Source organism: Bombus affinis, chromosome 11, assembly GCF_024516045.1.
Source record: "Bombus affinis isolate iyBomAffi1 chromosome 11, iyBomAffi1.2, whole genome shotgun sequence".
NCBI classification, from domain to species: Eukaryota; Metazoa; Arthropoda; class Insecta; order Hymenoptera; family Apidae; genus Bombus; species Bombus affinis.
In genome coordinates, this window is record NC_066354.1 from 8813901 (window position 1) to 8837964 (window position 24064).

Below are 24064 nucleotides of genomic sequence, written 5' to 3' on the forward strand. Positions count from 1 at the left end.
AATTATTAAATGTTTTCATATTACTTTTACGTCACTGTACATAATTTTTAAAACTAACCCGATTACAATACATGTATAATTTATTATCTAGTTTTTTTTAAATGACATTAAATATTTTATAAATGTAAGTCAATAAAATTTAGAAAATACTAAAAATGTACATTTATATACAGTTTGAGTTATCATCATTATCATTATGACAATATTATTATTATATATTACTTTTTTATATTTTTCAAACAATTTATATACAAATTTAATTGTGACGAGTTTATCATATATAAGTACTTACACATGTGTTCGTACACGATGCCATTATGTATATGAATATTTTACTTGTACAATCGTTAGATTAGCGCTGATCATAAGTAAATCAAAGTACAATAATACAGTGTAGTGCGATAATTTACTGTAGAAGAATAGTTGAAGAACAATAGTGGAAATATTATAATTGCAGAATTATGGATTTCGAGTATAATCCTACATGGCCGTATGCAAGGTTCTGTAATTGTACTTCACTGACTAACTGTCGTTGCGGAGAAAATAATGGTATGACAAGATATTTAAAATAGCGTTAAATGATTCTCATTTTTCTTTCTTTTTTCATTAGCAAAAGTCTAATAATTGAAATCCAATTTTTTCACAAATACTACCAAAATTCACATAAATATTATCTTTTTGTATACCTAGAGCATGAATGGACATGGGACAAAGGAAATAATACATATACCATCCTTTTATCTGAAAATAATTTAAAAGTTAAATTTCACAATGGCCATAGTTATGGTACAGCAGTTGTGAGAGGTACAAACGTATTAGAAAAAGGCAGGCATCATTATTGGGAAGTTAAAATGCTTTCTTATATTTATGGAACCGATATTGTAAGTATCTTCAATAAAAAATAATGAGATATAATCTACATTTTGTTTCTATTAATAATGCAAAATTTTCAGATGATTGGAGTTGGTACAAGTAATGTGAATTTAAATAGTGCAGAACATGACTTCTGTTCCTTTCTTGGGCACGATCGCGAATCTTTTGGTTTTTCTTACCATGGATATATACAACATGCTGGTAAAAAACTTAATTATGGCGCTTGTTTCGGGCAAGGTAGCTTAGTAGGGGTATACTTGGATACATGGAGAGGCACTCTAGAATTTTTTCTTAACAGGAAGCCACTAGGTAAATTCATAATATTACAAATATCAACATATTTATATTTTTCCTTACAATACTTTTATGATTTAGGTATTGCTTTTACTGGATTAAGGGATTTTGCGTTATATCCTATGGTGTGTTCCACAGCTGCACATAGTATGATGAGATTGACTTATAGCTGTTCTGTGCCAGCTTCTTTATCAGTATCTTGTTTGTCAGTATTAAAATCATCACATAGAGCATATTTATCAACTATGATTCCTGGATTACGGTACCTCACTCAGAGCATTTTTGCAGATATATTAAAAATTCACTCAAGTAAGTTATTTACAAAGAAATGTACAATTAATAATTTATATTTTAAATGTTGTTCTTTTCTTTAGACAGAGACGTTGAGAATGAGAAGGATGAACTTCAATTTCTAACAAATTATGTAATTCTAGATGACTTTGACTTTGCACTAGTGGGTATGGGTATAAAAAGGAAGAAAATGTGTAGGTGAAAGGATGTGGATAACAGACATGGCCTCAAATTAGTTGTAAAATTTCTTATTTATAGATAAAAACAATCATTGTAAATATGTGCATTAAAAACGAATTATTCTTTCACACATAGAAAGTTTCATATGACTTTATAGAGTTTTATAAAAGTGTAATATAATGTATATGCCGATTTTTTTTAAATATTAAGTAAAAGCATTATTAAAATTTCTTAAGATTTTGTAACATGCTACTTGTACTATTTTTACGCTTGATACGCGATCTGGTACGAGCAGAAATATCATTAATTTTTGCACAAAAAACAAGAGCTTGAGCCCATCCAGCTAAAGGACCCCATAATTCGCGTAAATAGTTACTAATTTCTTCATGAATTTTTGGGGTGACAGTTTTATATTGTTTTAAATGAGGTAAATACCTTGCTCTAGCTATTTGAAAAATATGAGTGTCTACAGGAATAGCCTCTAAGTGACCTAATGACATTAAACACACACAATCTGCAACTTTTGGACCAATCCCAGGAAGAATAATTAGTTGTTCCCTAGCTTTAGCATATGATGTATTGTTCTTTTTGTGTAAATTTGAAAGCCATTGTTTTCCACCAAGATCTATCAAATGCATTGCTGCATTTGCTATATATCCCGCACGATACCCAAATTTTTCTTTTCTTAATTTACTTTCAACATCTTTACTTGCTAATGCCTCAATAGATGGAAACTTGTAATAATCTTTGCCTTCGATCGAGCAAATTTTTTCACCAAAGAACATACATAATTTTTCTACCATTCCTGATATTCTAAAATAATGATGTATTTAAACGTATGATATATAAATTAAAGTATTTTACCCTACAAACCTTTGGATATTGTTGTTAGAACTACATATAAAAGAAAATATATTTTCAACAACGTCTTGATTTAATATTCTAACACCATTTGTTTTGTTTAATGATTCCTTAAAATGTGGATCCGCAGCAGTCCATTTTTCGCACAGGTCTTGTAAACGCTCGTTCAATCTGAAATAGTCGGACAGAATCGCGTCATAATTTTTAGAATCTACTAGTGGGCCTTGTACATTGTAGAATAGATGACTATCATGTTGCGTAAGAGTCCAAACATATCCACCAAAGACTCCTCTATATCCATTATTGTAATTAGACCATCTATAAAAATTATTTTATACGTTATTTGTAGGAAGGAAGACTATGTTATTTCAAAGCTCGCGGAAAAATTATGTTAGACAAATGAGAAATAGCAAAAAAATATTGGTTATGTTTTTTTAAAAGATTAATTATATCATTAAAAAGATTACCTGAAACTTTGACCGCCTTTTAACGTAATGCCTAAATCTAATTCCGACGACAAGCAAACGATTTTACCATGCTTTGTTCTCACTTCACTTTCTTGCATCTTTCCTTCCAAATGTCTTATATTCCTTGACAAATAGATTTTAATCTTTTCTATTAATGCACTACATTTAATACGAGGCAGGAGAAATTTGTAATACTAGAAATTTCAATTATTCGTACAGGATTAACAGTTTTAAACGTTTATTTTCTTACAGAACAGATAATATAATATAAATAGATAAACCGCGCGCAATTTGTGCAAGTGAAATAACGGAAACACGTGCGCATTTAAAAGCGCGCCAAATTCAACTTTTCATTTGAATCCAAATCCCGAATAGTTGCAGAGGAAGATGCAAAAGATATTATGTATATGAATTTTGATAATTTTCATAAGGTTTTATTCTAATTATTTTTATAATGCATACTTTATTAAATATGTTAGTACTATATCACTATTATACATATTTACAACGATGCACCTACTGTTAAGAATTTTGATAGTTTATATTTATATATCTATGAATTATTTTCATTTATACAATACGAGGAGATATTGCATATTTAACTTATTACACTTATTTTTTATATGTCGCATTTAAATACAACGTATATTTCAATATTTAAATACTTTTGTATCGTTACAATCTTGATTTTCTTTTCAACATTTTTACATCGCAAGAACATGACTCATTCATACATAAATACAATCATACAGAATACATGCACGAGCACAATTAACGCGGAATCAGCGTTACCGTACACGTAATCAAGAAAATAAGATAAAAGCAAGTGAACTATTACGCAGATTTCTAATTACAAGAATCAACAATTTTGTAGGAAAGAGATTTTTTCATTTTCTAAACTACTTGTTAATATAGCGATTTTTTCTAGTTTTTTTATGCTTGAAAAATTATGCTACTCATGATATGTACACTTTTATTATAATTTATCTACAGAATAATTTATTTGGCATTTTCAAAGACAATAACGACTACATAGTTAGTATATAGATAATAAAAATGATACCCTGTCTATTTCGAACGATTTCATTTCTCCGTTTCATTTCATTTTACCATTAAGCCACTAAGCAAAAATCAGCAGCCTAAAACGAATCTGACCTTGCAATTATGAAAAATTAAATATAAACCACTTTTATATAAGTAAATCTGCTTCGTATAATTTTCGTAGTTGATATGTTTGAAAGATTCCAGATACTCGACCAATTAACTTTTCAATTATAAATGAAGATTAACTCGATCTTACAAAGAATCGGTCCAAGGAACTGAAATATGATATAAAACTGTCGTCAATCTACTCTAATGATTACACTTTCTATAGCGACCACTACGTATTGTCATTCTGTCATTCAAACGGTCAAAGAGGATGACTGCTTTTATCTGTGATCTGTTGTCCAAAAATGACCGATCGGCCCATCATCGAATACTCTCGATAAACTATTACATCCCTGAGAATTGGTATTGACATCTCTAGAAAAAGAATATTCTCAAACATTCGTCGCTCTCTCTTTAAATCTCTTCCATTTAATTCAATGATAAGGAACATTTTCACGGACATGAGCCTGCTTTCGGTATTCGTGATGCTGGCATTTGCCCATCCAGGACCATTTCGTACAAACCTTTTGCGGTTTCAATATAAAACATTTCGTTCTTAGAACGTCAAAGAAGATTTTGCCGATAAAATTCGCGGATGCTGTGTCTGCCATCTTTAAACACGTACGAAATCTGTAAATATGACAAAGAATCTGATAAGTTCGATTCGCATTCGGATTGGTCTTTGATAAATTCATTTGAATCTACAGATTGTCTTGCTAACTGGCCAAAATTTTATCTCGTTAAGAGTTGGTCATCTTTACTCCTGAAGCTACTTCTTGATAATGTATCTTTTTTATTTCATTCGTCTGACATCGACGTCCGAATCCCGACGTTCAACTGATTCTATACAGAATGACTGACAACTTTAGACAACTCGGCTACTGCCGTCTAAGGATGGAATTTCCTATAAAACGCGTACGTTTGATGCAAATGCAATAGTTGGAGATCGTTTGTGCGAAATACGCTTCTTCGATGCATCGTACTACAAGCGTCTCACACTGTTAGAAAATCTCTGTGTGTGAACGCTGCGTCTAACTCAAGCGAAAGCGTCCTTATAGGAAATTCCAGCTAAACTCTATCTCTCTATCAATTTCACGTGAAACTTCTTAGCATCGATAATTTGTAACTTACGATTTGTAATATGGTCAATCGACCATAATAATAATATTAATTGAGTAATGCAACAGGACTTTGACAGAGATCTTCCGTAATTAATTGGCCAGATTTGAGGCCAGTTAGCAAAGCAGTACTGTAATCGATACCGTTCGATACCGTTCGTCACAGGCACAATGCATCATGCTCGAGATACCCCAGTTGAAAAGACCGTAGCGCGTCTCGAAAGCCGGGATGAAAAAAGGACACGCCGTGTCGTGTCTGCGACAGCAGGCATCTGCCGTGCCAAAACCGCCCAGATTCGTGTATTTCGTGGCCCGATGACCGCGGCCGCACCATTGTGTCCCCGGGATCATCAACAAGTCCCTTCGCGAGCGGCTCTTACCTCGTCTCTGGCGGTGACTGCTGCTCGTTCCGTTTAAAAGCTTCGAGTATTTCCTGTATTACGTGATATATAAAGAAAAACTGAAAACTCTCTCTATCTCTGTAACAAGTACGACAAGTAGATAATTCTTCTATTTTAAAAATTCGATTTATCGACTTAGCAAAGCTGAAAGTGTATTTATGGTATATTTGAAGAAAGAAGTTAACTAGCACATCGAGATAGACTGGTTAAAAAACCTTCATCCAAGACTTTATTCGTTATTTCTATCGAAAGTGATTCAATGACTGAATCTCGATATATTTCGTTATATTCTTGGATGATACCATAAAACAAGATCACAGTTCTTTTATTCTATGCTATATTTCATACATTTTCTTGTTATTATAGTTTTTATACCTTCGTCGATGTTGTGAAATCAATTGATTTCGCGCCCTGTTCCTTACGTGGGTGCACCGATGACGTAGATCCGACGTGGACGAGAGCCAGGAGAGGTCCTGCGGGATCCTCGACGAGTCCTCCTGATCGTCCACATCGAACAGTTCGACGGACGTTTCATCGTCGTAATCGTCGTCCAAGTGCGTGCTTGATGTGCAGGATCTCTCGTCATCGACATCGAGTTTCTCGTCCACGCAGTCAGTAAGCGTGCCACCCTCGTATATCAGTTGCACCTTTCTGGCCGTCTCCTGTAGCCAGACCTGCCTCAGTGCTACGTCCATATCTCTATCACAGTCATACATGTATTATAAAGGATAGAATCATTGTTTAAATCACTGCAATTTAAAAATGTTATGACTTAGAATTATCTTTGGCTAACATGGATTTGAATAAACTATCAGTTGCGTATAACGCGAAAAATATTCTTCTCAAGTAGCTTGAGCTTTTTCCTTTTTAGCGCTTTTTTAGTTGTTAGTTCTTTTCACATCGACGACGAATGATACAAGAAGAGACGCACCTTTAATTTAATTTAATACGCTCGTTTAAAGTAGCTAAAACCCTAACGCGATGCCCGAGTAATTCACGCTAGATTGATCACACGCACGCGTTGCACGATACTTCCTCGTGATTAACTCGCAGCTATGATTGATGCTCCCCCGCCTTCTTTTCAACTCGTCGATAAACATCTTCGACGTTAAATGGTCGTCGTTAAATTCGTCGACGGCTGTTCCCCGATAACAATGTTCCGTCCATGCGTTCTCGTTCCAATACGTGTCTTTTCGTCTACTTCTTACGTACTAATCACTTCGAGTGATTAAGAAACGATAAACCTTCTATTTAGCAACACTATTTACAATTAAGCATAGAGCGAGAACCATTCAACCAATTCTTCTGGCTCTAATCCTATTTTTTCGCCTTTTAATTTCACATTTTGCGAACTTTGATACAAGTAGAATCATTCTTCGTTATTTTTCATCTAGCTGATAATCGTAACCCGTTACTACGCACCAAAGAAATCGTAAACCAAAAGGATTGGGGTTCTCTAACGTATTCATCGAATCGGAAGATTTCGTTTCTCGTTGAAGAATTGATGGTTCGAGAAGGATGGTGTCGTTGGCGAATCATGAGAACAGGCAAGCCGCGTGCTTTTCTCGTTACAGCAAAAGAGCTTTCACCGATTTAAGTGCAAGGTGACGTTTCGCGGTCGTGGAATTCCCTGGTATCCTCGTGAGAGTATCCGCAGATGAGTTACAACCGCTGGTCCGAGGCCAGCAGCTCTGGGACCGTTCTCGATGTTCGGTCTCCTGCTTCCACCTAATCCTTGCTTACTTAACTTGCCGCTTTTCGGCTTAAGGCCTCGGTTGGCTTAGCGGTCGCTGTCCACGGCTGTACGCGATAAATTGTTTTCGATCCGAAAATTTAACAGAACACGATATAACCATCGTTGTACGATCTACTACTTGCTGAATAAAGTACGCTTCGTTTTTAATTTTCGTGTTTGAAAATATAATATCGTTTCTTAAATAAAAAAAAAAAAATATCTTTCCATGCGATCGTTCAACCGGAATATCTAACGTTATTGCTTCGTTTGAAATCAATCATTGATTGGGATGAAAATTCGAGGACGGTGGCGAATTGAACAATTTTTCAATTTTTTTCCCCCCGAGAAAGTCTTTCTATTATTTTCTAAACCTTTAGTCGTAAATCTTCAAGGGAGAAGAAGCATCTGGACGCATCGGATCTTCAAAAAGAAAGAACCGCGAGAAGAGGCACACTCACGTGGGAAATACGCGAGTCTCTTTTTAAAGAAAAAGAGCCGACCGACTCGATTTAGCGCTGTGGTAATTCTATGCAGTTTCCGGCTGACAAGGACGCGCGTCCAGTAAACTGCAAACGTATGCCCGGTATCAGTTAGTCGATGTAAAAACGACGACGCGCGGCGTATTGAAAGAGGTAACCGAAGTTAAATGCATACGTAGCCAGTCTCGTGGCTCCCACGCGTATTGGCAATGCTGAAAGGAGGCATTGTTTTCCTCTTCGCTAACACCGACTCCTACGGTTTCACCGGGAGGGTTGTAGTCGTGAGATGCTGTCTCTTCGGGAGATTTGTTCCCTCCTAGTTGAAGGAAATGTTATTCCAGGCAAAGAGGATGCTACGATGTTGCTCTAACGTCGATCGGAAAAACAATCGAACTTTGCGTTTCAAGAAGAAATTCTTGCCAAGTGTTTTCACGAAGTTTATTCGCGATTAATATGTATACCACGCGGTCGTGAGTCGACTAGGTGGGAATCGATGCAGGAACATTTCAAAGAATTCACTTTGTGTGATGTAATAAATTTTAAACTACAGGCATTCGTATTTTTGCAATTTTACTATAGATACGTAGACTCTAAGCTTCTTGGTAATTTTATTTATTAAAATCACTGTTACAAGGTTGTTCGAACGTAACTGTTTGGTTTGAATTGAAAACATAAACGAATTCTCAAATGGCAATGAAATAATAAATATACTCTTCTGTAGCTAAGGATTAAACGAGAGATATCGATATTAAATTCGATGCTATTGAAAATAGCCTAGATTTTACGATTTAAAGAAATATTAAAAGAAAAAAAAAAAGGAAGGAAACTTCGAAGAGGATCTTTGATTCTTAAAACTAGTAAAACAAAAGAGCTTTCTTTTAAAGACAGGATGAAGATCGTTTACCCCCAATTGACGATGGTCTCCTTGGCGCAAATTCCAGGCAGTCGAATCACCCGTTCGAGTTCCCCGTCCTGCAGGATCCTGGTGACTGAAATACCACGATTAGTTGCGGCCTTGGCGAATCCAAACGAGACGTTCGTGAACGGTAGGAGGAGGTTCGATTGTTGGTGAACAGCTCCGGCGTCCGACAGCACCAGGAGCAGCCCAAATGCCAGCAGCATCGAGTACGGGATCCAAATGATTCGCCTTCTTTCCCTGGACACACGCGATATTTATTGCCTCGTTAAGCTATCCGCCACGATGCCTGGTAGCAAATTGAATTTTATTTCTATCCTTTTATTTTCTGGCCGAAGGAATTCGGAGGAGTTTCATGTTACATCTCCTCTCTCGCTATTCAGCTTAACGTTACAGACCAGCTTTTTCCTCTTTGATATTATTCGGATATTATTCAGCTTCTCGGAATAAATAAAATAAATTTTATGAAAATATACTTTCCGTTCGACTTTTGTATTATTTGTTAAATAAATTCTTTCAGTTACCGTTATTTTTTATTAGATAAACTTACGTAAACCCGCTATATGAAAATATTTCTTTTCTCGTGTGAGTTTATGATTAGAATAAATTATAAATCGCTATATAAATTTTTTGCATGTTTATGCGTAATAATTTAGCGTACGTCTATTCAAAGTGAAATCTCTGTTCGTTTCTGTACTCTTTGAATTATCTGTATTATTGGTAAATTCAATAACAGACAGGTTGTAAAGAGAATTGGTCGGATCGATGGACGGTGTAACGGAGGTATCAATTTCTGGCGTACAACTTCGATTTGAAGAAATTAAAGCACCGAGCCGTGGCTTTGACAAGCCACCGGGGCCGATACCACCCGCGATCCTGTCGCAGTTTCTTCTCGTCGTTCATGGAGAACTGTTTGGCGCTTTGCCATCACAGGCTCGATCATCTTCTTTCCATCGGCGAGATAAAAAGAAGCCGCGCCTCTGTATGCTGGCTCTTACGTAATTAACACGTATGATATCTGCACAGCCATATGTTCCACGACTGTTTATTATTTTTTCTCGAGAAATTCCGCAAATTTCTAATGTTCTCTCATCGAAAAAATCTTTCTTCTCCAGCATATTTATATACACATAAAATGTAAATAAATAAATAAAGAAAAAAAAAAGAAAATAAGAAATAATAGCTGGATATCTGAATGTTGTAATGTTTTAATCTTTTTAGCGTCCTAAAATTCCATTGCTGCGGCAAAACAATCCCTCTTCTCGGAGACTTAGACAGAAGACAAGTAAAAACGAGCAGTAAGATAGAAACGTGGGGAAAGATTCTGGAATCTTGGAATTCTTTAATTTCTTTAATTAAAGAAATTTTAACGGTTTTTATATAAAACATTAGCCTTCCGTCTATAAAGTTTAACGAGCTTCGTGATAAAAGTAATCATGACGTAAATTTGGAATTGCGGTAGCATCTAATCTTGGAACGATGACACATGATTTCATGCAGTTCGCGAAAATATTATCGCGTTTGAAAGAACGAGATAAAAATTACATGTATCCGTATCGTTTCCTTTGACCGGCTGCTTTTTCAAGAATTCTTAATATGTTGTCGGTTATACGCGATAAAAGAGACGATTCCTAGAAAACTCTTTTTCTCTTGAAACAAGCTGAAAAACCTTACTACGATACCTTGGTAGCACGCACATCTGCACGGTCCACGAGCGAAAGTTCCAAAGAGCCCTTGGCGCGGCGGTTCAAACTCTTCCATAAATAGTGCACTTCCGTGAACCGCTGCGAACTTCCTCACGGGACGCACATTCGTTCATATTCGATGGCTATCACGGACTCAACCACTACTATCTCACTTCTCCTATCGAGGATTTCAAATCTTATTTTCGAATGTTAATCGTCAACTCGGAAGCTGTAACTCGTGGTGTTTCGACGTGTCTCCTCACTGAATCGACATGAATCTCAAACGAAGGAACGGAGTCGCGAATTATACAAGTAGAACAGGCGAAGGGAGAGATGTTTCGGAAAATCGAGTCACGTGGTTGAGACTTTTCGCGCCCTTTTCTTTCGAGCGAAATCGGTGCAATGCACAGTGGCTCCGTTTAGCACGGGGATACCTCGTGGAGGCAATCGGCCGTAGTAACTGGCGCGCTACGCTCGCGACTCTCCCTTAAATACTGGCGAGAGTTCTGGTGGTTGTCCAGTTCACCTACACCACTACCTATTCTGTCACTTACGTCTCTCCTTCTCTGACGCTCTCCCCTTGGTTCGATGCGTTTCCCCATCTGCAACCCCACCACCACTCGGACACCAACCAAAGTCTCTGCTTCCCCTTTCCTCCTTCTCCTGCAACCTTCTACCACCAACGTGAGGAGCCGCCTCTGCCAAATCCAATCCTACCCACTCACCCTAAGATCTAATCCCTGCTCTCTTCCTCTTACTCTTTCACTCTAACTCCCTGTCTGCTCTATCCCCCTTTCCTTTTTTTCATCCCTCTTTCCGCTTCTGAATTCCGCGCGCACACCTCTTTCCCTTCCTTTTTCCCTCATTTCTCTTTCTCTTCCCCTCTGTAGCCGTCTTTGGATCTCGCGTTTCTTCCTCCCCCTCGTTTCTCTTTCTCTTTCTCTTTCTTTCGTTTCCTTTGTCCTTCCACCGACCAAGTCGCTGCTTTTTTACACCCTGATCCTTCCTATCGTCTAGGCGACTCTAGCGAGCTGGCGAGCGACTTTGGTAAATGCCGGTGCATCCATCACCGAGCGTCACACAGGCAAGTCGAGGTTACCGAGGGCCATGGCTCTGATTCCGTGTTACGAGTCGCGTGTTGGTGCATCCTTGTCGTTTGCCTCCTAGCCTGCTGGATTCACCTAATCGATCATACAAAATAAATTTACTGGTTTGTCGATATTGGTATTAATACAAATAACAAGAAAACGATCATCTTCTAAATGTAAAGCTTTTCATAAATCAACGTAAAGAAGCTTTAGTTTCGTCAGCTATTTTCCGGTCGTAATGGACGAACATGATTACCAATAATCGAAGCTCAGACAGAAGCTTTCCTTTTTGCATATACATTGCGAAAGAAAGTATTCGATGATCGACGTCAATAGTACGGACAAAGTCAGCGTTTGATTGACTGGGAAATTTTTCCTAACGTAGGAAGATGTTGACCAAATTGTCACCGAAACGTTCGTCCATAATAAATTATGCAAATCAGCGCGACATGAGTAGTCCTCGTCATTGGCCATGAGTCCCACAAGATAGTACCACGACTGGCGACTAGCCAAAGGTCGTTCTTCGCGAGGTTCGCGATAAACTTTCGTCCCGGCGTGCAACCGGGAAGCATTGTCGCGCGAATTAGCGCGGCTTTTCAATTTTTCCGCCGGCTAGGCACTTATAGAGAGCTGCCCGCGTTCTCTGAAATGGATCACCTGCTCGACGATTCCTTATTTCCACCGGTGCACCGCGAATATTTTATTCGCAGATGTTCCTGAAGAAGATGTCCGGGTTCCCACGGATGGCTCCGTGAAATTATGCTCCATTAGCTTACTTATTTATATTGCAGTAGCTGCAACAATATATCATCGTCACTATTATCCTTCGAATCTTACGAATAAATAGAATTAAATATAAAAGATATAAAACAATAGGGAAATTTAGAACGTAATTTATTTTCAGATTACGTATTAGAACAAAATTTACTCGTTACTGGAAAAAATATTACCCAAAGGTTCTCGAACGAGAAAAGAAAATTCTTTTCTATCTTTTCAAAAATTGTAAATTCCTCTGAATCTTTCCTCTTCAAAGAACCATATACCGTCACATAGCTTATTCTAGTAGCTATAAAACACAGGTAACAATTAGACGCGTGCACGATGTCTTAAAGGAGCCGGTCATAAAAAGATGAATGACTGGCCCATCGTCAACACTCGAGGGTCTTACTCTCAACTCAGGTGGATCTCACAAGTTAAACGCGTTAATAGCACGAGGCAAAAGGAGGGGAGAAAGAAGGGCGACACGACGGATTTGAAGATTTATGCTCATCCATCGGCAGCTCTTGAGTGGTCTCCTTGAGGAACGAGATCGGCTCCACGGAAATTAATTGGCGGGACGAAGAAGTGGCAGTGAAAAGCCGCCAGTGGTTTCCACCCATTATACTCCTTGTGGTTATGACTCGGTGCCGCAGGACAGGGTTGTTAAAAGGGAGGGGGAGAGAAATGGAATGACAGAGAGAGAACAAGAGACAGAGAAAAGTAGACTAGTCGAGGTGAGAGTCTGTAAGTGAGTAGGTAGTTCTTGGGGCACTCGATTGTTCGGTCCTCGAGGGTTCGTCCACCAACTACCGTCTCCATATGCACGCTTTTGGCCCTCATAAAAGATCTCCGAACAAAAGTCATCCCGTTCTGATTTTCAATTGCCTCGTAAAATCTGTTTTGTGATTGTAAAGTTACTGTTTCGCAGTATCCTTTTGGTCGGGAACATTGTCATTTTGCGTTTCGACTCTCTTTGTGCGTGTGAATTATGATCCTGCGAGCAGAGGAATTTTACATTATGTATAGCAAAATAGTAAGTTCTAACGGCGAGGAAATTAGTAGAGAGAAGATTTTTGCAAATATTTCCAAATATATAAATAACTTATTAAACGTTGAATGCGTTAAACGAGAGAATTCTGCGACGAAAGAATTTTATTTTCAAGTGCCGAATAGAGATCTACCTGTGCCTCCATCAGCAATCTGAAGAACGGTTTCCAGAGTTGTTTCACTCCCCCACAGGAATGGTTTTATTGTTCCGAAGGCGAAGAGCTCTCGAGCTTGAACGCCAGTGCACATAGTGTGAGGTAAGGTTCCGTGGGTTGACTCTTGCAGACACTTTTAAATCTTGGAAAAATATCTATTACCTCTTGTCGCGTTACATCTGGCTGCTTTCTTTTTCCTCTCGCGTTTCTATGTCGATTAAAGTTCAGTTCTCTGATTTATTCAATTGCGTCCTTTCGATCTCCATGCTATTTTTTACAAGCTAATTAGAAGGAAGCAGATTAACGTGAAACATTATTCGTAGTTAAAAATATGTCAACCATCGATTGTTCCATCAATCTCCGATATTTGTACAATTTCGTAGACACGAGAATTATCTTGGGGATCGTACCAAATTGCAATTTTTAGAGCTACTTTAACCAGAAAAGAATTCGTGGAAATATGAACGAAGGAAATGTAGACAGAAGAAGGAGAAAAATAAATAGAAATAAAAAGAAGAAGCCAGTTTAACATTGGCATCGCGTGGTTCACATGACTGGTAAACGGCTTCCTCAAACATTCGTGGATTGAAGTTTGTCTTCTCGAGAAGTAAATGGTGACAGAACGGATCCTTTGCCCGTGGATGTGCTCGATCAACCAAGCTCGCAGATCCCGAGTTAAGATCCGCCGCTCTATAACTAACTTGCTATTATAGCGGTTGAAGTGTAATTATCTCGCGATAGTTCAACCGCAAGATATTCCCGCTAACTAGAAGGCAATTTGTGGATACTGGCCATAATCGAATTCCCTCTGTGTTGTATGACAACTGTACTACGTCGAATTAGACGCCTCTCTTTCATTTTCTACCCGGCTGCCTCTTTTCCTTCTACAATTGTAAAACGAGCCATTAGCGCTAGTAAACATTACCGATGTGAAGAGTTGGCAAACACACGGACTTTATCGAAAATTTCGTGTACAACGCTGGTCACTATATTTTCGGAAAAGAACAAAGAATTCCTCTCGGCTCCTAAAATTCAAGCAGAAAGTTAAAATTATAATTGAATATCTTTACCGCAAAGATCATTTCAAGGTGAAAGTAAAAAAAGAACATTTGTTTCATCACTGAAAATAGATAAAGTAGATAAAACATATATATATATATATATATTGAGATTCAAAATCTCACAGTCGCAATGAATCATCTTGTAGACACGATCCAGACCTAAAATATAATCATCTTAACAAAACGTTCCTGAATCGAATCAATGACTAATTATACGTTGGAACAACGACGCGGAGAAAAAGGTTTTGGATCGAACGTTGTTTGTGGGACAACGTATCGATCATCCATCGGGGATCCATTACAGGTATCGTGCCAGCTTAGATCCTTCGAACATGGAGAGAGGTCGACGATCGTTTCAAGGGAGGATGGCTTCATGGATTTTGTTGAACGAGTTAAGGCACAGTCGCCGTTCAACTTCTCTTTCTAAGAGCTAATTAATTTTTATAGCTTTGCTCGAGGAGAGAGACCTCGGGTCCACCGTTCGTTTCTTGTTCAGATCCTACGAGGCAATATTAATGGACTGGCCCGTTTGCTTCGCTCATGTTTGCAGATTTCCTGCAGGTCCTCTTTATTTGCGGATCGTCTCGTTGTTACTGCACTGACCCCTCGACGTCCATACGTTGATTGTTCCTTGCTGGTCGATGCACATAATTTATTAGTTTTTACAATTTATAAATTCGTCTAGTCGATGGCAGAAAACGAGAGATATAAAATAATGAAGCGTGGTACAGTACGGACATAGCGCCGTGAAGTATAATACTGGTTTCCATAATGAACATTGTTCTCGTGGGCTGATATCTCATAGCGGTCTTCTTCGAAATTGACATATTCTCTTGGAAAATTTATGGGTAGACAATCCTGTAAAATTATGAGTCGAGTTATTATTTTGTTGATAGTTTTTATGATTTCATATAAAAATTCCTATAAGATAGATTTAATGGAATCGAGGAACGTTTGTTCGATCGATTATACTCTGCAAGAAGGGGTCTTTGATCTTCCCGTGAAATTTATAGAAACCATGATTTTTAATCGAAGCAGTTCCACTATGTGAAGCTCTTCATCGTCCAAGAAAGATAAATAACCGGTCGATCAAGTGGTGCGTCTTCCTCGCAGGTGATTAAGTTTTAGGGTTCCAAGCGGAGAGATTTAAACATGAATTTATCGTAGTAATTATTTGCCGAGGCACGAACATACAAATCAAGCAGGCTCGTTATTATTACACACGATGGCGAATTAATTGCCAAAAGAGTATAGATCGTTATGGTCGCTGGCAATCGTTTGATTTATGTCGACATCAGATAGCTGACAACGGAATTTGTAGACTCTGATACAACAAAATATAGAGTGCAAAATTCGATGCGTTGTTTTCTTTGCTTATTCCTCATATTCGTCGTTTTTTCTTTTGGTTCAACGTCTTAAAATTTGACTGCAAAAAACATTCTTCCTTAACAGACGAAATTAAGTGAATCAATAACGAACACTCATAACGATAAAGCTGTATCGATTAAAATTATTTTCGTCGAAATTAAAACTCATCCGTACACGCTGAGATTTTATCGAGCACTTGAGTTCTAAGTTATTGCAAACAGTGAGTCATTCAAATCTTTGAGTAGTTCCACGGGACCGTAATGCCTATGGAAGCTTATAATGGAAGCATTGTCGGATTTCTAATATAAAATCGTGGCTTATTTTCTGTATTCAACAAAACGCTGTGCGTGCAAATATATGATACCATGGAGGAACGTGTACGAACGCAAATGGATATCCTAAATGGCCAACGGTGAGTGTATACGTGCACGGTTATAATCTATATTGTACCCGCATAGATGTGTCTTTGTCCGTGACCTATACATCAAAAAGATTGGCGTCTTTATTAACAGAGATACCCAGGATTTCTTCTTTTTTCTTTTATTGGTCAAGCTTCGAACTCTTGATGAAAATCAACGACCGTTGCGGTAAATGTCTATCTAATTTCTCGTACAAGCCGTTTCTATAATGATACAGAAAATATTTGGACGTTTGTTAATGTTCGTCAGGTTTAGTTGCATTTTAGATTCAAGACCATCGCGCGATACATCAACTTGATTGACTAATGTCGCATCCGAGCGGCTGGTTTTCCCTTGAAAATCGTGAGAAACCGACGCATACAGGAATCTAGCGAAATTTCGATTTACGATAGTTTGCCGAAACTCCCACGTATTTACCAATTTTACAATTCTACATTAAAAATGTTACGTTATACTATATTCCCTGCGAATACCTATTTTGTTATTCGAGCAGATCTTTCAATACTTCGTACGCTCGAAAGCAAAGCAAAATCGTATTTATCTCCGATTCGTGGTCGTGATTGCGGCCAACGAGAATGAATTAAAACAGAGAACGAAACGTACGGGGAAATGTCGGTAGTAAAACGACGAGGAAATCCCCCTTTCTTGCCCCGTTTCCCCTTAGACACTCAGGCCATTCAGGCAGTCGCCGTTTTCCGCGACAATTGCGAGCGCAATGCAATAATTGCATAATTCCCGCCACACTTGCCACTCGGGGCGAAACTGGTCGGTCCATGAGTGGTTGAGCCGCGCGTTCGTAAAAGGGTGTAGCCGCTTCGTAGCCACAGAATTGTAGCTTGTAAGTTGTATCCGCAAGGAGAACCACCTTTTCTTTCACTCCTCGAACTTCGTCGCTGGAGGATGAATTTTGTGACCGACGTACGGCTTCGATGAATTTTGTTCCTCCTACTCTCGGGCTATGGGTTAATCGTCAGAGAGTGCTGCAGCATCAAGATGAAGCCGACCTATAGAAAGTATAAAAAGCAAAATATATATTGTAAAACGGAAAAATAGAAAAATGTAAAACATAGTTACTCACGTCAATGAACCTTGAACTTCTTAGCAAACAGTAAGGAATTACAATGAACTCCGCTTTTCGTTCGGTCTAACGTAACTGGTCGGTCACTGGCGGTTCTATATCTGAAATTTGTGTGAAAAATTTGTTTCTAAGTATCATAAACGCTAAGTCAAATACGATTCGCTTATCTATTCGGTCGAAAACCCATTAGCATCGCTATACCTATGATATATATACCTCTAGTAAGATGAATAGGACAGAAACAATTTACAAAGAATAATCTACGGTTACCCAAAATTATTATGCTGGTAATTATAAATGAAAATAGCTTGATTTATTGCTGGGGATGGTTATATTTTCTAAGTAGCGAGAGGTAACTGTGACGAGGTGAAGGGGGCAGAAGGGACGACAGACGAAGAGAGAACAGATAGGCAAGGCTGCAAACCGCTTGACGAAGGAAATAGAATTCAGAGGAGAACTTCCTTCATTTCGACTTTTACCGGCTCTTAGCGAAAGCAACGCTGCGTTGTAACGGGTGACGTTCGCACAAAGGGTGTCAAAGTTTTACGCGGACTATTTCTCTTTTTCATAGATATACGCCTCTCGGGCGATAAAAACTTGTACAGTTTACTGAGATTCGAGTCGTTGCCAATGGAAGAAGGAAAAAATCGTGAAAAAATTAACAGACGTTATATTCGCCGATATTCTGCGTATATTTTGCCGACGTTTAAACCATTTATTCCATCGATGCGTTTGCCTCTATGATATTACAAATTTTCATTGTATTTCTTAAAAATATTTCAACCTTTTGACAACGTGAAAATCGTCTAGCTTGTAAACACGCACAATGAAGCGGTCGTCACGGGAAATTCTTTCGAATTGGTTACGGCGTCGAGTCCCAAAGATTTGTCCGAATGTCGTCGAAGCTCCTTCATGCGGGGGTGGTTTCTTGGAAGAACGACGGAAAAGGAATGGGAATAGGAAAGAAAGCGAACGAAAGGCAGAAGAAATGAACTGGCAATCTCATCAATTCACCAAAAAACAGCCGTAGCGGTATCTACCTGATAATATTTACTGCACATTGAAACGCGGCAGAAAGGAAAGCCACGGTCTTTGTAAGACCAATCGGCCCATTCAAACGCTGGTATTAGCCAAGCTATTGTCGGAGCGGCGTGAAATCGACATACGAAAAATTTTAAGCGAATCAATATGACGCTACTAATTGCCGTATAGCTTCGAGTCATACCGGAACGCGATGTTTCGGCCAACCAACGATATCTATTGTTCGTTACAAAAACATGCCTCTCTTTGTTACTGTTCTGTTTCGCATTTTTCTATAGACGATTGAAAGATTGCTTTGATACAGAAGAATTTTAATACATTTAGATTTGTATTTTGATATTTTCAAAATAATTGGTTCGGCTTAAAGCAAGAAGAGTATCTTCTCTTTAATTAAAAGAGCTCTGCTAACTTCGAAGTAGACAGTAAGAAAATCATGGAGAAGCAGCTACTCAAATACAATTTCTAAACGACTCACGAAGAATATGTGAAATTATAATAGAACACTGGTGGTTAAAGATGAGAAAAGCAAAGATACATGGCAAGTGGATGTTCCTGTGCCACCCTCCGGTGAGAAGTGATCACGGAGTGGAACCGGTGATCGGGGAACACGCAGTTCCCCGAGAAGATCATAGAGAAAAGAGGAACTTTACGAGCCGCGTATATGGTGCACACGATCCGGGCTGCGGCACAATTCGCCACTAATTGATTTTACGACATCCGTTATATTGACCGTGAAGATCGTCGACAGAGTTGGTCGAGCTGCAGAGGGTGCAGATGACACCCTGGTGCGAGCCATGCATGACGCCCTTTTTCAGCGGATACACTCGAGGAATCTCCATGTACGAACCCTGATCACCGAGGACGATCTGATCTATAGTCTGTAGCAGCCCTCTGTTCTTTGTCCGCTTAATGTTTCGCTGATAACGGCCGACAGAACGGGCCGAGTTGACCGAGGAACGAGAGCTAAACCGGTTGAATCGAGAACCCATCTGATAATCTGATAATCGGGACCCATCTATGGAGACACGACTAAGAAGCATGTGAAAAATACTCTGCTCGTATTTAAGTTTTACATTGCGTGTAGATTGTTTAAAAGTATCGACTAAAAAAGAGCATGTATATGAAAATTAGTTTAATGCCACTTTGGATTTTTTATGTCGAGTTAACGTAAGAATAACGCTGAATTTAAAGAAGGGGTTTAGGAGAAAACTGTCTTTGAATCACCCTGTATATTCTTAATAAATAAACGGTGAAACTATAAATTAAATTATAAAATTGAGTCTCGATTTATTTGGTGTTCGTTTTTTTCTTTCGATGGAGCATTAACTTATATAATGAAAGATCGGGAACTTAATTGGTACAGTTGATGAATAAATATGGAAAAAGCGATAAAAAGCAATCGGAGAAACCAGTCGTGGATACAGGTCGTAGCCTCAATTCTCGTTCGATGGCATTAGTTGCCCATAGAAGAACAGAGAATCCCCTTGGCCTCCAATAGGATCGAGACGGGATCTCAAAAGGAGGCAAGATAGGAACGAAGGAAAGTCATCTCTCGTTCTCTACTGCTCCATCGCTATCTCTCACTCCAATGGACAATGAGACAATGGAGTGACGTTTGCGAGACGTGATAGCAGTCGGATTAATTCTCGATCGATTCGAAGGGAGCCGGTTCTCCGCTTTGAGAATTCGTACTTTCCCGACAAATACGCAACCGGTTAACTGTTTGACTTGACACTACAAACCACGTGCTTTCAAATCGTACCAAAATAATTCTAGAAAATATGCTTACAAAGAAAATGCTCAAATTCTTCGATCGGTCCTCGCTTAAAGTCTTTTATGCCATGCCTAATACACAATTTCTGAACCACGAAACTTTAATATACCCTATATAAATAAAAATACTATATTGACACGTGCGTGCAAAAGGGCTGACTATATCGACGATCAAATTATTGTTATCATAACCATCTGCTCGTCACTTTTACAAGCTTAAAAGCTAACGTTGCCGGTCGTCAGATCAAAGGAGGCCGACGCTTCCGCTCCCGAGAATGGAAAACATAACCCGAAATTCCCTAGCGAATACATTCGAAAGTGAGCAGTGAACTGATCGGCAAAGTACCCCGGAGACCGCTCAGAATTTTATATGAAGGAGAACAAAGAGTTCTGCTCAAGAGTTCAGTCCTGTAAATACATATATTCGGCTCAGTATCGCAGAGAATGTCGTTGCACCGGTCTTTTGGGAATTCAAATATGCGATGCATCTACGATCCAAGACACGGATTGGAGATCAAAAGGTTGTATCGGTTTGCAGAGTCCAATAAACGTTTCACGTTCCTCTTGTCGAATGTTTGATTCCTATAAGACGATAATAGCAATCTAGTTCGATCAATCTTTGTCTTATCTAGAACAATATAATATCTAATATGTAAGAAGTCATGTTTTTATCGAATCAACCATATATCCTATCGTGTTTGGTTCCTATCGCCTCGTGCAAAACGCGTATTGGACAGGGTGCATCGTTTTCGACCACTGAACGCATGAATTGTTGTCACACGAGTTGATTTCAGGGTGGCTCGAAAATCGATGAACTTCTGGCAGGTCGTACGACTAATCGTGATCGATGAACCAGCACGCAGCGGCACGTGACTGGTGATCTATCGCGTGGAAACGATTGATCGCGATATATGGACGCGGAGACATTTCGCCCTTTCGTTGGACATCATTTTTTTTAATACCTCGTTTTAGATCTCATCCTACCATGCACTCGTTTCAAACTTAGTTTCACTTGTCATTGCAAAAAGTGAAAGAAAAAGGGAGAGAAACAATGAAAAGATACGGTCGAAAATCACTTTCCACTGATCCTAAAAGCTAGACGAATTAGGACAAGAATGCAGAATAACTAATTGCCCCATAGCTTAAGCCTCATAGACACGCATACCGATACATTCATTTTTAGGCAACTCCATGGCCCCAAATGGCGCTCCATGGTCAGATAGAAATCTCGAAATTATAGCTCGACTATATAGACGTTCTCGACGACAGAGGAGCTCGTTAGTGACTGAGAGTATCGATGACCCTCGTTAGGTAATCATCTTTTAATTAAGCCAAGAAAAAAAGACGCCGCTGATACATAGTCTGCAACCACAAAACTCTAATTACCTTGCTCTACCGGTTTAACAGGCAGTTTTGTGTCTTCGAATGGGGACTGACATACAACTTAACGCACTCTAATCTCACGGTTAACTCCTGTGTCAGGTGCATTTCATGTGGTGGTGATGTCGGAACTATTCTTCTAATCTACATTTCTTTTGTAATCGCTAACGCCTCAGTTTTTCTAAACAATGACAGAAGTAGCATGTATCTTCAAAGCAGTCATGTGTTTATGTCTCTATGTCACGTTCGTTGCTTACAGATGATGAGACGTAATCGTATAAAGTTATGTCATGAATAAGTATTAGAACTTGCATAACTTCTTTATTATCGCAGCTGTGATTAGCAGTCTTGCATTTCAAAGTACGTACACTCTAAAAAAAAAAAAAAAAACATCAGTTAAGAAACTTTTGCTACCTTCTTGCAACGGAATTAATTAAGACGTTGAAAAGTAAATCTCACCATATCGTTTGTTTATTTCCTCGCTCTATCTCTTATCTTCTTGCTGCACGTTTGTTCCTTTGTTTCGAAGGCGGAAAGCGCAAAGCACTGTCTCGTGCATATTCGCGATGTCCGTTCACTTTGACGTCGTTCACAGTCCGGAAAGTGACCTTGAGTGACAAATTGATTTCGAACGGACTAGGGTATATAACTCCTTTAGATTTAGTCTAGTCTATCGAGTACCTCTGTGAACCTGCTACTTTTACATCTATTTTACTGCTAATACCCATCGAAATAACGATCAAATAAATTTTATTTTATTTATCCGAATAAGAATAAAAATAAAATAATATAGTATTGTATTTTCCATTTCCTCTGATGACTTTTATCTAACGATAACGATCACCGATTATTATTATTCTAAGGAAAATTGAAACTGTTATTGAAACAGCTACAGTGTATATCGAAGTATAATTGATATATATATATAGAGATCGCAACTGACCTGCGGAGGATGGGATTTGCACTACGAAGGGATGGTCGACGAACGGTTGTTTGACGGTACCACCCCCACACCGAGGCATGGCAAACCTGGTATCGCATTCACGGTCCACTGCTTCAGGATTCGGGTCTCCACCCTGTCTCTACGCTCGTGTTTCCTCGTGAAAAAAGAAAAGAGAGAGGTGGAGAGAAGGGAGAGAGAAAGGAGAGAGAGAGAGATGATACGGTAAAGGCTACCCATCGCTGACGATCTGTAACCCTCGATCGTCGGATCTGAACATATCTCACGACGAAACATACTTAACAGATGGTTAGGTGAACAACGCATTTGTCTTACAAATTGCAGCATCGAAACGTCTTCACGGCTTCTATCACGAAAATTGTTCATCCAACTGTTCTGTATCCGAGCAAATTTATGGAAAAAATTTATTTTCTACTGGAGAATAGTTTTTCGATTACTACTGTTGGAATCGATTGTATCGTGGAAAAGTTTGAGAAGTTCGTCTTTGGCAATGTAGTTTAAACTAAGTTAATGTAGAAACGTTGACGTAATTATTACATTACATATTGCAATATAAATGACAGAGTACCAGCGAATGTGATTGCTCTTCATAAGAATACGTTGACTTTCGTATACTTAAAGAGAGTTTATAGAAAATGCTATCCGAGTGTACCATCGAATAATCGTAAATCCTGAACCATCTTGCGTCTGTTCGACGAGAAATCTATGTTGCGAACGGATCGTGAATCCATGAACATAACGCAATCACCTCACGCATCCGTCTTATTCCAAGATCAAGTCACGTGTGAGACTGCATGGTAATCAGCTGACACGGACCGTGCACAAAAAGAGTAGGTGATTTTAATAGAGAACAAACAGGATAAAGTGATGCAATTTCCCTCTCTCGATATTTATGAAACGTATATACTTACAAAGAAAATCAAGAATTTTTCTTTTTTGATAGTTCGTTCAATATTGTTCCATCGAAATGCAACAATATTCTCTTTGCTCTGTAAAGTTATCTATCAGTAGAGGACATAAGTCGTGGTCGCGTGGTAAGAAACGGCTGGGCGATATACATAGCAGGTGCGCGTGCAGACAGCTCGAGGCGTTTACCAGTTAACCGAGGGGTGGGCAAACTTTTTTCTAAAAGGGTGGAATAAGAAGCTGCGGGATTTACTGTGCCAAAAAGGGGTCACGCTATGCTAAAGCGAACGCGCAGGTCTTTTTAATCATCTTGTCAGGCTGGTATAATCCGTGCAAATCGTCCGTAAAAATTCTCACTACTTTCTGGTAGACAAAACTACTGTAACTGCAACAGGCATAGCTTCTGAAACATGAAGATGGTTAACGTTGACTGTTCCGTGAAAATATCTTAAATATATATCGTATATATCGTAAAAAATATTTTCTTTCTCAGGAGTATTTAAAATTCATACTTACTACTTCATTTGTGTTACAGTAATATATTATCCTATATAAATTAACGAGGATGAACTATCTTAA

The 24064-nt window shown here is 38.6% G+C and overlaps 3 protein-coding genes across 8 annotated transcripts; 1 reads left to right on the forward strand and 2 right to left on the reverse strand.

The window, feature by feature from the left end:
- The first annotated feature begins 282 nt into the window (after positions 1-282).
- Positions 283-1883, forward strand: LOC126921677 (SPRY domain-containing SOCS box protein 3-like). The gene is made up of 5 exons (XM_050733431.1): positions 283-549; positions 691-881; positions 954-1182; positions 1249-1476; positions 1542-1883. Exons 1-5 carry the CDS (start codon positions 462-464, stop codon positions 1658-1660), a joined length of 855 nt encoding a protein of 284 aa, XP_050589388.1. The 5' UTR covers positions 283-461; the 3' UTR covers positions 1661-1883.
- Positions 1691-3264, reverse strand: LOC126921673 (N-glycosylase/DNA lyase). Its single transcript, XM_050733426.1, has 3 exons — positions 2967-3264; positions 2512-2817; positions 1691-2451 (listed from the first exon to the last, which is right to left on the reverse strand). The coding sequence occupies exons 1-3, from the start codon at positions 3062-3064 to the stop codon at positions 1860-1862; spliced, it is 996 nt and encodes a 331-aa protein (XP_050589383.1). The 5' UTR covers positions 3065-3264; the 3' UTR covers positions 1691-1859.
- LOC126921670 (uncharacterized) lies at positions 3188-24064 on the reverse strand. Of its 6 annotated transcripts, none has more exons than XM_050733417.1 (11): positions 22562-24064; positions 22078-22226; positions 21625-21989; positions 17425-17525; positions 16950-17350; positions 13478-15417; positions 11004-13290; positions 8753-9004; positions 6010-6333; positions 5388-5666; positions 3188-4745 (listed from the first exon to the last, which is right to left on the reverse strand). In XM_050733417.1, the coding sequence occupies exons 8-11, from the start codon at positions 8968-8970 to the stop codon at positions 4550-4552; spliced, it is 1017 nt and encodes a 338-aa protein (XP_050589374.1). In that variant the 5' UTR covers positions 8971-9004; positions 11004-13290; positions 13478-15417; positions 16950-17350; positions 17425-17525; positions 21625-21989; positions 22078-22226; positions 22562-24064; the 3' UTR covers positions 3188-4549. The 6 variants fall into 6 exon arrangements, with proteins under 6 accessions (XP_050589374.1, XP_050589372.1, XP_050589370.1 ...); XM_050733415.1 differs by having other exon boundaries at positions 13478-13573; positions 13661-17350; XM_050733413.1 differs by having other exon boundaries at positions 11004-12331; positions 12488-13290; positions 13478-17350.

Excerpts from the sequence above, each read along its gene's own strand:
- LOC126921670 (XM_050733412.1), bottom strand. Across the intron at positions 5,667-6,009 it reads ATTTCACAACATCGACGAAG|GAAATACTCGAAGCTTTTAA; the intron begins GTATAAAAACTA and ends CACGTAATACAG. Across the intron at positions 4,746-5,387 it reads CATTGTGCCTGTGACGAACG|ATTTCGTACGTGTTTAAAGA; the intron begins GTATCGAACGGT and ends TCATATTTACAG.
- LOC126921677 (XM_050733431.1), top strand. The coding sequence starts at position 462 with ATGGATTTCGAGTATAATCCTACATGGCCGTATGCAAGGTTCTGTAAT. Across the intron at positions 1,183-1,248 it reads TCTTAACAGGAAGCCACTAG|GTATTGCTTTTACTGGATTA; the intron begins GTAAATTCATAA and ends TTTATGATTTAG. Across the intron at positions 1,477-1,541 it reads TATATTAAAAATTCACTCAA|ACAGAGACGTTGAGAATGAG; the intron begins GTAAGTTATTTA and ends TCTTTTCTTTAG.
- LOC126921673 (XM_050733426.1), bottom strand. The coding sequence starts at position 3,064 with ATGCAAGAAAGTGAAGTGAGAACAAAGCATGGTAAAATCGTTTGCTTG. Across the intron at positions 2,818-2,966 it reads AAAGGCGGTCAAAGTTTCAG|ATGGTCTAATTACAATAATG; the intron begins GTAATCTTTTTA and ends TAATTTTTATAG. Across the intron at positions 2,452-2,511 it reads TCTAACAACAATATCCAAAG|AATATCAGGAATGGTAGAAA; the intron begins GTTTGTAGGGTA and ends TCATTATTTTAG.